Source organism: Anguilla rostrata, chromosome 12 (genome assembly GCF_018555375.3).
Source record: "Anguilla rostrata isolate EN2019 chromosome 12, ASM1855537v3, whole genome shotgun sequence".
Classification (NCBI taxonomy): domain Eukaryota; kingdom Metazoa; phylum Chordata; class Actinopteri; order Anguilliformes; family Anguillidae; genus Anguilla; species Anguilla rostrata.
The window spans coordinates 22,250,566-22,264,321 of record NC_057944.1 but is presented as its reverse complement, the minus strand read 5'-3'; the positions used below and the strand labels follow the sequence as shown (position 1 = coordinate 22,264,321).

The 13,756-nt window shown below is 37.4% G+C and overlaps 3 protein-coding genes across 3 annotated transcripts; 1 reads left to right on the top strand and 2 right to left on the bottom strand.

Annotated features, from left to right (window-relative positions):
• Window positions 1-1,131: 1,131 nt before the first annotated feature.
• LOC135236510 (trace amine-associated receptor 13c-like) lies at window positions 1,132-2,426 on the bottom strand. Its single transcript, XM_064302936.1, has one exon. It carries the CDS (start codon window positions 2,357-2,359, stop codon window positions 1,358-1,360), a length of 1,002 nt encoding a protein of 333 aa, XP_064159006.1. The 5' UTR covers window positions 2,360-2,426; the 3' UTR covers window positions 1,132-1,357.
• Window positions 2,427-9,172: 6,746 nt separating this feature from the next.
• Window positions 9,173-10,174, bottom strand: LOC135236793 (trace amine-associated receptor 13c-like). The gene has a single exon (XM_064303322.1). The coding sequence runs from the start codon at window positions 10,172-10,174 to the stop codon at window positions 9,173-9,175; it is 1,002 nt and encodes a 333-aa protein (XP_064159392.1).
• Window positions 10,175-12,236: 2,062 nt separating this feature from the next.
• Window positions 12,237-13,680, top strand: LOC135236867 (trace amine-associated receptor 13c-like). Its single transcript, XM_064303451.1, has one exon. The coding sequence runs from the start codon at window positions 12,341-12,343 to the stop codon at window positions 13,352-13,354; it is 1,014 nt and encodes a 337-aa protein (XP_064159521.1). The 5' UTR covers window positions 12,237-12,340; the 3' UTR covers window positions 13,355-13,680.
• The last annotated feature ends 76 nt before the right edge of the window (window positions 13,681-13,756 follow it).

The window sequence follows — 13,756 nt, the reverse complement described above, 5'->3', positions numbered from 1 at the left end:
TCTGGTGATATTGAAATAAAACAAATGAGCCCCCATATAAATCACAAAACCCACAAATCAGATAACCCGTATGTAAGTTTTAGAATAAATAGTTTTCCTTCACGTAGCCTTCCTTACCAATGAACAAAATACTTCCCTAATCCATATACATCTAAATACATTCACGAAACAAGAAAATGTTCAGAAATGGCCTTAAAAAGTAAACCTGTTGGCGCTTCTCCATGGCGTTGGAGCACCTGTGGTCATCGTACTTACGACTGCCCACACAGTTCTGCAGAGAACTGGCGAGGAAGAACTTGGGAGATTCCAGCACTGGAGTCAATCCTTTGAGAAATGCCTGAGTTAATCCCCTAGTAGGTTCTCTCCAGGGTACAAGCAGTCTGTCCTCTGAATTGTAGACATTTGGCTGTGCATTCGATCGCCGTTACGTCTCACCAACCTTCTTCGTCCTTCTCCCACTTCTCACCAAGAAGAATCACACATCTTTTATTTTCTCTTTAAAACACTCCAACCCCAACATCAATTTAAAACAATGTTACAAACTAAGCTGTGTGTACCCCTCTAGGGGGGTCCGCACTTGCTTTATCCATGCATAGTGGCTGGGAGGGCTTCCAAAATAGAGCCATACCGTCAAACATAAATGTATTTGGTAAATGGACTGCATTTATATAGCGCTTTTATCCAAAGCGCTTTACAATTGATGCCTCTCATTCGCCAGAGCAGTTAGGGGTTAGGTGTCTTGCTCAAGGACACTTCGACATGCCCAGGGCGGGGTTTGAACCGCAACCTCCGACTGCCAGACAATCGTCTTACCTCCTGACTAGTCACCCCCCTTTATTTCCTTTTAAGATTATCAATAAGGATTCTAACTTTGATGAGAGTGGTCCTGACCAAAATAAAAAAAATTAAATTATAAACTAATAAATATTCGTGCATTTGTTTATGTTAAAAGAAAACAATCCATACAGTCCACTGAACATTTTTCTAAACATTACATGTCTATATGAAAAAGACTCAGGCAGAGATATAATGAAAATGACAATAATGGAAAAAATAATTGGCTCATGGTGACCTGTCACCACCATAAAAACTGGAGACCTGTTTTTGGTACTTCTGAAATAGACCATTTATTGTGCACAACACATGACAATAAAAATAAAATTTAAAAAATTTAAACAGAAAAACGGTGACATTACTAGTAGAAGTGATAAAAAGAATATATAATAATAATAATAATAATAATAAAAATAATAATAATTTGGACAATACTATACATACTGTTACCCATTAATGAAAAACAAGGATGAAAAAAATGAAAAGGTTTTATTACAGCACATTCACACTACATAAGAAGTCCTTATGTTTCCTGTGCCAGCACATGAAAGACTGAAGAGTCTGTGCCACATATCTTAAGTGTTATTATGAGTTTAACAGACCTCTGAAACCATGGATAGAACAGGGCATAAATAATAGGATTGATGGAAGAATTTAAATGTATTAGAGTCAATGTAATTGAAACTGCAAGGTTCACAGATCTGTTCCTGAAATAGACATTAAGGAAGGCACTTACATAGTAGGGTACTAAGCACAGAAGGAACACTGCCACTAGAACTCCAAGGGTTTTTGCTGCTTTCCTTTCAGATGCCATATTACTGTTATTTACTTTTGGGCACTTTCTGACACTCCTTATTTTATTTGCATGCTTTTTAGCAATAGCAAAAATGTTCAGGTATATGAATATAATAATTGAGCATGGTAAAACAAATACAATTATGAAGTCAACAATAGCCCATACTGTATTAACTTTAACAATACACTCACCACATGTGATGTTTGCTTTCATGTCAGTAATATTTCCATTGAAATAAAGAAGCAACATATTGTAGATTAATGAATACAGCCACAGTATGGCTATTATCCTCAAAGTTACATTCACTGTCATTTTCATGGAGTAGTGAAAAGGGTTGGAGAGAGCCAGATATCGGTCCACTGCAATTAAAGCTACATTATAAATTGATATACAAGTAAGGTAATATGCTGCAACATTAAAAATCGTGCAATACAATATATCAAAGCATCTCCGTGAATCTATCAACATAGTAAAGTAGAGGGGCATCACAATTACCCCAACAAGAAAGTCTGCCATGGCCAGAGAGAGCAGTAGGAAATTAGTTGGTGTCTGAAGCTGTTTGAAGTGACAGATGGAGATGATCACCAGCAGGTTTCCACACACTGTCAGTGTCACAACTACTGCCACAGAAAAATACAGCAGCACATCAGCTGCTGTTATTGGAGTTCCCAAACAGGAAAAATTTGAATGGACACAGGCTGCCTCTTGATGCTCTTCTGTGAGATTCATGAAGGAAGTAGTTACAGTTTCACTGAACAATAAAATGTTCCGTCATTACACATAATTTAGGCAATCTAAAAAAGAAAGAAATTGTGTTGTATGAATCCACATAAAAGATGTAACATACTGTGGCTTGCTGGTCTTGCAGAGTCCTTTTGGCTCATTAAGTCACAGTTGAGTCACATTTATATAAAGGGGTTACCGTTGCTTTTTTCTTTTTTTAATTTTTTTTACTCTTGGTGACTGTCTATGAATTCCCATCAGATTAAATGACATTTGTACAGGGGATTGTTTTAGGAGACAGGGAGCAAAACTGGGTCAGTGATTTCATCAAATAATACAGAGGATGTCAAGAGGAAAGGGCTTACCCTTCTTGCTTTCAGAAGTACAATGGTAACAGAGTGGAGTTCATCAATGTCTTGAATTATCTTGGATTTCATATAGAATTATGACAAATCCTGTTAAATATATCCCTCCTTGTTTACCCAAATTAACACTTTATTATATTAATTTAATTTTAATTTAACACAAGTTTATTCTTTTGATTTTCATAGAAAAAAGTTCCAGACCTTGTATATACATCATTCCAAGACCAGCGAGTGTATTAACTATGCTAAGAAAATACAAAAATACAAATACTGAGTACATACAGATTACATTCATAACAAGCCGTAAGAAGAGAAACCTAACGCCATTAAAATGACCAGAACCTGAACTACTACAATGGATATGTGTATTCGGGCAGGGAGATGACCAGATAACTTGCAATCTGAAGAGGTGGCTCTTCAGTTTTTCATTTTGCATCTGAAGGTTCACAACAATTCTGCTGTCCTATTCTAACAGGGTAGTACAGACAGGTCTTGTGATTGACAGGAGTGACAATGGAGGGAGCAAATAGCCCATCTCTGAGGATGTAGAGGAAATATGGCTGAATCAGAGAATCAGGTTTGTTGCCAATATTGTGAATGTGGCAGAAGGCACCGCAGTGGTTCGACCGGAACTGGTGCAATGGGATATTGCTGTTGTGTTCATCCTTTTATTACTTTAATAAAATTCTTAGTCGTGCTTGATTGTCATTTCTGCAAAAAGTCTGAGATCAGTTTAAGCTCCCAGCAAACTAGAACTATGAATAAGCCATAAGGAGGCCATCGGGTGGAGTTCCGTACTTACTTTATCTCCTGCTGCTCAGAGATATATTTGTGGTAGATTGCATTTTCTGAGAATTTCCTAATACATTCCCTGCATACCCAGTCAAAATCGCATGCACAAACTTTCCTCTAGTACGGGTTTCTATATAATGGCCTATGTCTGTGATATACACAGGTTAACATGACTGGGCAAGTTCATTTGGGATATATGCAAAGCCCTGTGCGAAGTCTGCAGCACAAGGTCTCTATCGTCATGCATTAAGTACATCCGCTACATGCTCGCATTGTACATTCTACCAAATGTGCTCTTTGTAACAACTGCTTTCATCAGGACTTCTCCATTGTTGATGTCATGTAGCATATCCTACCCTGTGCTGCTGGTAGATAATAAAAAACTAGAATACTATAGTTACTGGTTATTCAGATTAGCCTACAACAATGCTTATTATGATTTATGATTCATACAGCAGTCATATCCCTCTTTGAATAAGCATGTTTTAGCATCCACAATTGCAACATGTAGATACACCACTGTTTTTGGCAGGTAGGACTGTAAGGATTGCACTTGTGTAATTGAGCCGATAAGAGGCAAAATTACTTTTTATGTGTTTGTTAAGAACGTCAGTCTGGAGATGTGTTTAATATGTAAAGGACATCAAGGCCTTAAATATCATACCGAGGTTTGTTACTACAAAGGAGAGGGGGTAATATGACTAGCCATGGTGGTGGAATCTGCTGGGGTAAGCCAACTGGCATAACTTTTATTATCATACTGTTACTGTAAGCTGATGAAAGTTTTCCATTCTGTGATCTCCTCTAAATGAATACACAGGTTATTGCAAGTCTACCTGATCATTTACCTAATACATAAACATCGGTACTAAAGGACGCACACCCCAAAAACATATTATCTGTGTATAATAAATGGGTGTCACATCACTCAGAGATCGGAGCCAAAAGCAGAGGTTGACTGAAGAGGCACCAGTGAGTGAAAACCAGCAGTTTATTGGTAAACAGAAATCAAAACAACAAACAGGAAGACACACAAGGCAAAAACACTGATACTGAAGAACAAGGCACAGAGACATGGAAGGTGGGCAAACAGTGCAAAATAAATGCAAAGACCAAGCAATGAATGAGCAGGGCAGGGAACTTATATACACAGAGGAACAGGTGAATTCCAAATTCTGAATTAGGGAGTAGAAAATATAGTTGATTTACAAATTCTAAAACCACATAAGGATGATTTTCCCCTTTTTCAACAGAAAAGATAACATGAAATGAACAAAATATATCTTCAGTATATTTCCTTGTTGTCTAGATTGATAGATGCAATACAAACTAAAAGAAAGCCTAGGATGCAGTGAAGAAAAGAGGGCCTTGCATCATGCTTGCACTGGTCAAAGCATGTATGATGCAACAATTCATATGCTGTTTTTTATATTGAATCAATGAACTCATGTGAAAGATGCTTAGAGCAATACTAGGATGATGCAAAATAATGTGTTGCAACTGATTTATTTTCAGGATATAGTACAATTTGCATTTTCTTCACTTTTGTTAACAGCACTGCTTTAATGTGTGTATTTTTCTTCAATATAATTTCTAAGATATTCTGCCAATGTACTAATGATAGGGTACACACAATATTCATGCAAGAGGCAGCCTGTTAGCTGTGGGAATATTAGCATGTCAGTATAGAAGGCAATTAGCGATTCCCACTTTTCCTCCCCATGGCAAATAAAGGGATGTTTTTCAACACAACTTCACTTGATAGCAACAACAGGATCGGTTTGATTAATCTACTGAGACAGTCCAAGAGACAAACAGATGAAGGTGTTGTTTTCTCAATCTAGTTCTTGCATAAATGGAGCAATCATGGGACACTGTTAGCACCTCTGTCTGAGTTTTTCATCTTTAATGATGGTCGAACTCTCCGTGGTATACTGACAAGGCACATAATCATGATAAATGATGCAATCACAAGCCTGGGGGGGGGGGGGGGGGGGGGGGGGGTAAGGGTGCAAGCAAATAATTTTCTGTGGATGAGGTTTGATTATGGCCCACTCGTATACAGGCTACCTTACTGAGACTGCACAAAAGCTGGAAACATGTCAGTTTTTTTCTCAGATTTAGGACTCATCATAATAAACTATTAAACATCATAAAATGGGGAAGCAGTAAAAGGCCCTGGTTTTGGTGACTCATTTGTTTAATTTACAATTTTTTTTTTAGTCATTCCCATAATAATAATATTTTTACTCATTAAAAAATAACCTTTTCCACATTGTGCGAAGACTCACAACTTGCAGTGGTGATATATTACTATAGATTTTAATATTTATAATTACCAGAACCTACTCCATGCAGTCAAAGCAAAAAAAGCTTAAATTAAATGATAGGCATAAGCATTCATCCCCTCTGCTATGGAGAACCTAAATTAATTCAGGAGCAAAAAAATACCTTGACAAGTTACAAAATTGTTGAAGGCTACTGTGCTTGCAGTAAGAGCATTTCAGAATATGATTTCAGAATAAATACACCTGTCTTTGTAAAGTCCATCAACCTTAATTAATTTCAAGCAAACATTCAGTTGTGAAGATGTAAGAATTGCTCCTCTCTGCTCATACATAAATAAATTCACAGATCTGTTTGCTATACCCTATTCAGATGGGAGCCATTAGTCCTAACTTGGGCCTTGTCTGTTGGCTCAGATTTGGCCTTATGGCATCTCTGGATTAGATTTGGCATCTGGGCCATATCTCAGTGGTGGATGTGGGCCAGATTTCGGATGTGAAAATGTGACTTTCAAAGAAGCTGGATGCAAGTGTAAAATATGTATTATCTGCACTTTTTCTTGTCTGTTTTAATTTAGATTATTAAAACGTGTTAGTTACTAAACACTGCATTACTTTTTGAGTTTACAAGGCAATTACATTGATGCACTTTAAAGGCTCTGTTGGCAACAGGTTCATCTCAGTCTGTCAAACTCATATGAAAGCATACACAATAAAGCTTTATAAATGTCACGCTCTGATGAAAAATAAATGAGCTCTAAACTGAAACGAATGCCTTTCCACTGGTACAAAATATTTGGATGTTTGGATAAGAGGTGAAATCAGAGATGGGTGCAAATAAACCATATATAAATAAAAATAAATGATCAATCCTTATCCAAACAAAACCAACAATGAGGCTACCCGATATCAAATTATATGAAAAGATAAATTGTTTCGTTTAATCTCAAAGGGACTTCCCAAGGAACAGAAAGGCTACTTTGGCTACGTTTATACCACAAGACTTGGTGCCCAGTTCCGACTTTTTGCCTATATCCTATTTTTCTTTGACCGTCTGTTTACATCTTTTGAAGTGACCCATATCCAATACCTGTGCTCACACGGTTTACACTTGAAACAACCCGCATGCATACACAAAGGTTTGGTCATCAATACGAAAGTAAACAAGCACGCAGCCATGGCCATATCGCCATCTACAATGGACACAAAATCAGAGAGAAATTATAATTCAAGCTGTTGCTTTTCGGGGAGACCTGGCTGCTGAGCCTGAAGCTGCATCTGTTGGGCCTGGCACCAGGCAGGGGCAAGGGCAGCTGATTTAGTATGAATAGCTTGCCTGCATTGATTAAATGTCGGCTAAAAGAGGAACGAAATGTAAACACTCAGAATTTTCTGTGAAGATATTAAGTAGGATAACTAAGGTTAGGGGAGCAAAAGTAGCCTATTTCACTATGAACTAAGCTAACAGGTTAATTTCCACCACTCACAGACTACACCCATCTTTCTTTGTGGAAAAATTGGGTGACATACTGTCGCCCTTTATTTTCTCTCTCCTGTCTTTCTTTTTTTCTTTTCATTATTGGAAGCCAGATTTTTCTTTAGGAAGCTGAGACATGATGCTCCACCGGCACTCCTCACTCGCAATTCACTGCTAGTAAGTTGTGATGGGCGAAAATGAACGAACAAATCTTTTTGAACGACTCTTTTTAGTGTCTGGTATGTACCGGGTCAGCCTGTCGAACGTCCGAGTGCTCATGAATTGGACTCTTCCTGCATTTTTCCACTCAAAACTGCTGCCTGCTACGGTAGCTGCAGCACTCAAAGCATAGCAAGTGGAACAACCAATGAATGAGCGAGTTGAATCAGACTTGAGTCGAGACAGGCAGCCTGCGCTCACTGAACGAGATCGAAAGAACCATTCTGTCAAACTATAGGACGTCAATGAATGAGCGAGTTGAATCCGACTTGAGTCGAGACAGGCAGCCTGCACTCACCGAACAAGATCGAATGAACTGTTCTCTCAAACTAGGACGTCTGCTACTTGCCCAGGAAGAATGACAAATTGATGTAGTCAAGTCACATTTCTGTAACATCGTATTGGGCTTACATAGCCTACCTACATATACAAGTAGGACGCAGAATCAATGTATTAAAATGAATATTTTATCTTTATTAATGTAATTAATGTAAACTTATACATGATACATGGTAATGCATTGAAGTTTGGTGGGGCGTGCAGCACTAGTTGTCGAACGTGCATGTACTATAATGGAGTGTCACGGAGAAACTGATGTCATTTTTTAGAAAAAGTATTGAAACTCGAGACGTTTGAAAAGGTTCGATACATTCACATGTATCAACTCGAAGGAAGCGATACTGTGAAAAGAATTTGGTCCGCCGACCACTACTAGCAAGTACCATTCGCGCCTGGTTTGGGGACAGGACCGAACCAGGAACCAGGACCGAATACAGAGGCTCTCTGGATGTTTACTTTTTGAAAAAAACAATAAAAGAAAAATAAACTGTTAGTTTTATTAGTACGTTGTAAATAAAATATTCTATTAATGATGATTGGTTAATAATTTAATATTGAAAAAATTTAATATTGAAAAAAAGTGAAACAGGCCCCTGCCTGTTTCACTTACGTCACTTAAACAATCGAGGCTAATCTCATGCATATCTTATCAATTTATCTCATTAATAACATTACCAAAATATGCATAATCATGAATATTTAAATTGCGGTGCTTTGTAAATTCTTCATGCTGACCTTGTCTACTTTTCTTATGTGCAAACATCATAAATTGAGCACTTACTGTTGCCACATGGTTTGCATAGCAGCTTTATTCACTAAATTTCAGAGATGAGAAATCTGAAAACAAATGATTTGAAATGATAAATGGTTGACTTTAAGCATGTGCACGTTTAAGCATTTTACAAAACATCGAAAAATGGCAGAATAGTCAATATGGTGAATCTGTGCCAGCTAGAAATATATAATTGTAGAAATATTTAAATGAAATTGACACCCCATTTTTAAGCAGGATTTGATTGATGGGGCAGCATACATGTATATAGGCTCAAAGAATAAAAAGACAATATTAAAAATAAGAAAACATGGATATTAAGACACAATCGAAAGGTTGTCAAGCTTATAACGCAGGGAATACAGAGGGCTTTTTTGATAATCTTTACAGACTCAGGAGTTGAAGTGATAGAAAACATTTTTTTTTTCCTAAAATAGATTTGGCATCTCTAATCCCACCCAAATTTGGAAAGGCCAATTCACAAATTATGTGCAGCATGCATATACATGCCACCTGCTGCCAACTGAGCAGTGAGCTACTCAACAGTCCAAAACAATGAATAGTAAATTGTTATGGTTCCTGTTCAAGTACATTCAAGACTGAAGATTCTGTGCCACATATCTTAAGTGTAAATATGAGTTTAACAGACCTCTGAAACCATGGATAGAACAGAGCATAAATAATAGGATTGATGGATGAATTCAGATATAATATAGTCAATGTAACTGAAACTGCAAGTTGTACAGACCTGTTACTGATATATCCATCAAGGAAGGCACTTACATAGAAGGGTACTAAGCACAGAAGGAACACTGCCACTAGAACTCCAAGGGTTTTTGCTGCTTTCTTTTCAGATACCACAGAACCAATATTTGTTTTCTGGCATTTTCTGACACTCCTAATTTTACTTGCATGTCTTTTAGCAATAGCAAAAATTTTCAGGTATATAACTATAATCATTGAGCATGGTATCAAAAAAACAAGTATGAAGTCAACAATAGCCCATACTTTATTAACTATGACCACACACTCACTACATGTGATGTTTACTTTCATGTTCGTAATATTTACATTGAAGTAAAGAAGCACCAAATTGTATATTAATGAACACATCCACAGTATGGTTACTATCTTCAAAGTTAAATTCACAGTCATTTTCATGGAGTAGTGAAAAGGGTTTGAGAGAGCAAGACATCGGTCCACTGCAATTAGAGATACATTATAAATTGACACACATGTAAGGTGAAATGTTGCGATATTAAAAATTGTGCAAACCACTGTACCAAAGCACCTTTTTGGATCTATCATAATAGTAAAGTAGAGGGGCATCACAATAACCCCAACAAGAAAGTCCGCCATGGCCAGCGAGAGCAGTAGAAAATTAGTTGGTGTCTGAAGATTCTTGAAGTGACAGATGGAGATGATCACTAGCAGGTTTCCACACACCGTCACTGTCACAACTACTGCTACAGACAAATACAGCAGCACATCAGCTGCTGTTGCTGAAGTCCTTAAACAGGAAAAGTTGGAGTGGACACAGGACTCCTCTTGATTCTCTTCTGTGAGATTCATGAATAAGGAAACTGGTTACACTGTTACTGAACAATCAAATGTCCACAGTGATTTTTTATGTAGACAATCGAAAATGATCTTCAGGAGTGAAAGATGTAGAATAATGTTGCTTCCGTTCTTCTGAGTCATTTAGAGCTATAGAGCTACATTTATACAATGTGGTCACTATTGTTTTTTCTTCTGATGGTTGTTAATGAATCCTCATCAGATTTAACAACATTTAATCCATGGAGACAGAGTGCACAATTGGGATGGGCCAATGATGTAATAAAATAATACAATCTGAAAGGGTATCGAGAGGAAAGTGCATTCAACATACACCGATTAGGCACGGCAGGGTCATAGTGGTGTGTAGGCGTGTGCCCTGCAATAAATCGGAAACCTGGCCAGGGTATATTCCTGCCTCTTGCTCTATGCATGTTGGCATAGGTTCCAGCCCCCCTTTCCCTCCCGACATTTCTGCTCCTTCCTCCTCACTAGAATTGCCTCCTCCTCAGGCTATTCCCAGCTCAGTTGTTAGTCCTTCCTTCAGTCTTCCCATATTCAGTGTCTTTCCCAGTCTTAGGTACTTCAATATTAGCTCTACTATTCTGTTCTCTAGTGTTGAGTAAAGGCTAGTTGAACTATCCACATTGACATTGAGCAAAATCAAGCTCCAGTTGCAAATTTAAGTTGAGGTTAATTCATCTCGATGAGTCTTGGAATGCATTGAGTATTACTCACAAGTAGGTCAGCTTGACAAGTCATAAGCTGATGTGAGCTAGCTAACTAACTGCAACTTAAATCAGCATTCCAACATACGATAGCAACATGCAGTCTCAATAGCTATGCTGGGAATATTCAAAGAAAACAAACCTGATGGGAAAATAGAGTGAGGAGAAGCAAATGAATACATCACCAAATGGAGATGATGCAGCTTATTTTGTTCACTTAAAAGCTTTTCTCAAAAGGCACAAAAAATTCATATCCATCACTATTATTAAGACCTAGTTCCTAGTCATGATCTCAGAATGGAAGGGTAGAGGGGGTCAATTTCATGTGAGTCCACTTGAATGTATTCATAGAAGCATGAGAGGATCACCGGTCAAGCCACTTTAGTAATCAGGAGGGGCTGCTGGGTGGCTGATTCAGTGAGGAGTTAAGGAGTCCGCATTTCACCATGCAAAAGCCACATATGAAAACTCTCTGTCAACTTCGCTCTGCAGTGAAAAGAAAAAGGGTGGTGACATTTTGTGTTTTGGAGAAGAACCACAGATGTCTATGCTCTCCTTAATCTGCAGTGGAGTTCGCACATGAACATGGCTGCAGTTTCAGATAATTGGACATTCCAAATTAGAGTTCAGCCCGACTTTGGGTGCCAAAAAAAAAACAGGGAGGCCACTTTGGTCAACAGTAGTGGCAGAGCTACTTCCAAAAGAATGAGACAAGTATTGCTCAGCAGGGAACCTGTTGGCAGCTAGTAAGGCTTTTGAGGTGTTGCAACCAGTGCATGATTGAAATTTTCCCAAAACTGTCTGTGAAAAGTGAGTTGCTTGGAGTCTGAGTGGCAGATGAACAGTATTAAAGTTATGACCAAAGATTCATATCAGCTGATTAGTGATCTGAGACTGAAATAAGGAATGAGACTGCCTTCTTAAAATCGTACTCTAACAATTTGAGCCTGTTAAGTAAAACAAGTCTGCTAATAAAATGTTCTTCAGTACGTGCACTTACTAAAACTTGGTCATTTAAAATAACAAACATGGAATCTGTCTCCTTACGAGGAAAGAATCTGTCTCATGACATCAGCCATCAACCAGACTCTTACCATTGAACTCCTGGAATAAAGTTCACATTGAAAGCCTTTTCCTCCCTTGATGTCCTCTCTGATTTTATTATTTTATTGCATCATTGACCATTCCCATTTGTGCTCTATGTTTTCTAATAATACCCTGTATATAAAAGGGATAATTTAATCTGATGGGGATTCATTAACAGCTCCTAGAAGAAAAAAGCAAATCACATAAATATGACTACAGGTACTAAATCATTCAAGGACTCTGCAAGAACAGCAAGCTGCATTTTGCAAGACATGTCATGCAATTGTGTTTGATTTTTCATGCTTATATTAAGTATAATGGTGGGACATTTGATTGTTCTGTGAGACTGTAACTATTTTATTCATTTATGAATCTCACAGAAGAGCATCAAGAGGAGTCCTGTGTCCACTCCAACTTTTCCTGTTTAAGAACTTCAACAACAGCAACTGATCTGCTGCTGTATTTTTCTGTGGCAGTAGTTGTGACACTGACAGTGTGTGGAAACCTGCTAGTGATCATCTCCATCTGTCACTTCAAGCAGCTTCAGACACCAACTAATTTTCTCCTTCTCTCACTGGCCTTGGCGGACTTTCTTGTCGGGGTAATTGTGATGCCTCTCTACTTTAATATGTTGATAAATTCACAGAGGTGCTTCGGTACATTATACTGCATTATATTTCATGTAGCAGCATTTTTCCTTACATTTGTGTCAATTTATAATGTAGCTTTAATTGCAGTGGACCGATGGTTTTCCATTTACAACCCTTTTCATTACTCCATGAAACTCACTGTGATTGTAACTTTCAGGCTAATAGCCACACTGTGGTTGGTGTCATTAATCTACAATCTGGTGCTTCTTTATTTTAATGGAAAACTTATTGATGTGAAGGAAAACATTAAATGTGGTGAGTGTATTATTACAGTTACTGAAACATGGGCCATTGTTGATACTCTAATTGTGTTTGTTTTGCCATGCTTAACAATAATGATCATGTACCTGAAAATTTTTTCTGTTGCTAAAATTCATGCGAAAAAAATTTTGTGTGTCCAAAAGTGCACAAAAGTAAATAATGGTTCTAAAACATCAGAAAGAAAAGCTGCGAAAGCAATAGGGGTTTTAGTGTCAGTGTTCCTTCTGTGCTTAGTACCTTCCTATATATGTGCTTTCCTTGAAGCATATATTAGTAACAGAGCAATGCGTATTGCAGTTTCAAATATGTTGTCTTTAATATATCTTAATTCTGCCGTAAATCCTATCATTTATGCTCTATTCTATCCATGGTTTCAGAGGGCTGTTAAACTCATTTTATCATATAGGGTATTCAGTGAAGGATCTTCAGTTTTTAATGTTCTTGCGACAAAAGAAATTCCTGTTCATTAGAATGCGATGTCATAAGATTCTTTCAGTTTTTGAGTACTAGTTTTTCATTTGTGGTTCACACACTGAATATCTGTTGTTGTACGGATGCTTTGTTTCTTTTTCGACTGGACCTTTTAAAACTACACAGATTTTCAAAAATGTCTTCTGATTCCCCTCTGTTTTTATGGTTCAAATCCCAAGCTTTCTATTATTTGTTTTAATATTTATGTTTTCCTGTCTTGTCATTTTTAATATTGTGTTTTTGTTCTTGTTTTTTTGCGGATCACTCTGGATCAGATTCTGCTTGCAAAATTAGGTGTTGAAAGATTTTCTTTTTTCATGAACAAATAAACCAATATAATTATATTATCCAGTTGGGAAATGTGCTTCATTATACTGAATATTCTTCCATTTCATATGTTT

What these genes read in the sequence shown, in the direction of transcription:
- LOC135236510 (XM_064302936.1), bottom strand. Translation starts at nt 2,359, where the DNA reads ATGAATCTCACAGAAGAGCATCAAGAGGCAGCCTGTGTCCATTCAAAT.
- LOC135236793 (XM_064303322.1), bottom strand. Translation starts at nt 10,174, where the DNA reads ATGAATCTCACAGAAGAGAATCAAGAGGAGTCCTGTGTCCACTCCAAC.
- LOC135236867 (XM_064303451.1), top strand. Translation starts at nt 12,341, where the DNA reads ATGAATCTCACAGAAGAGCATCAAGAGGAGTCCTGTGTCCACTCCAAC.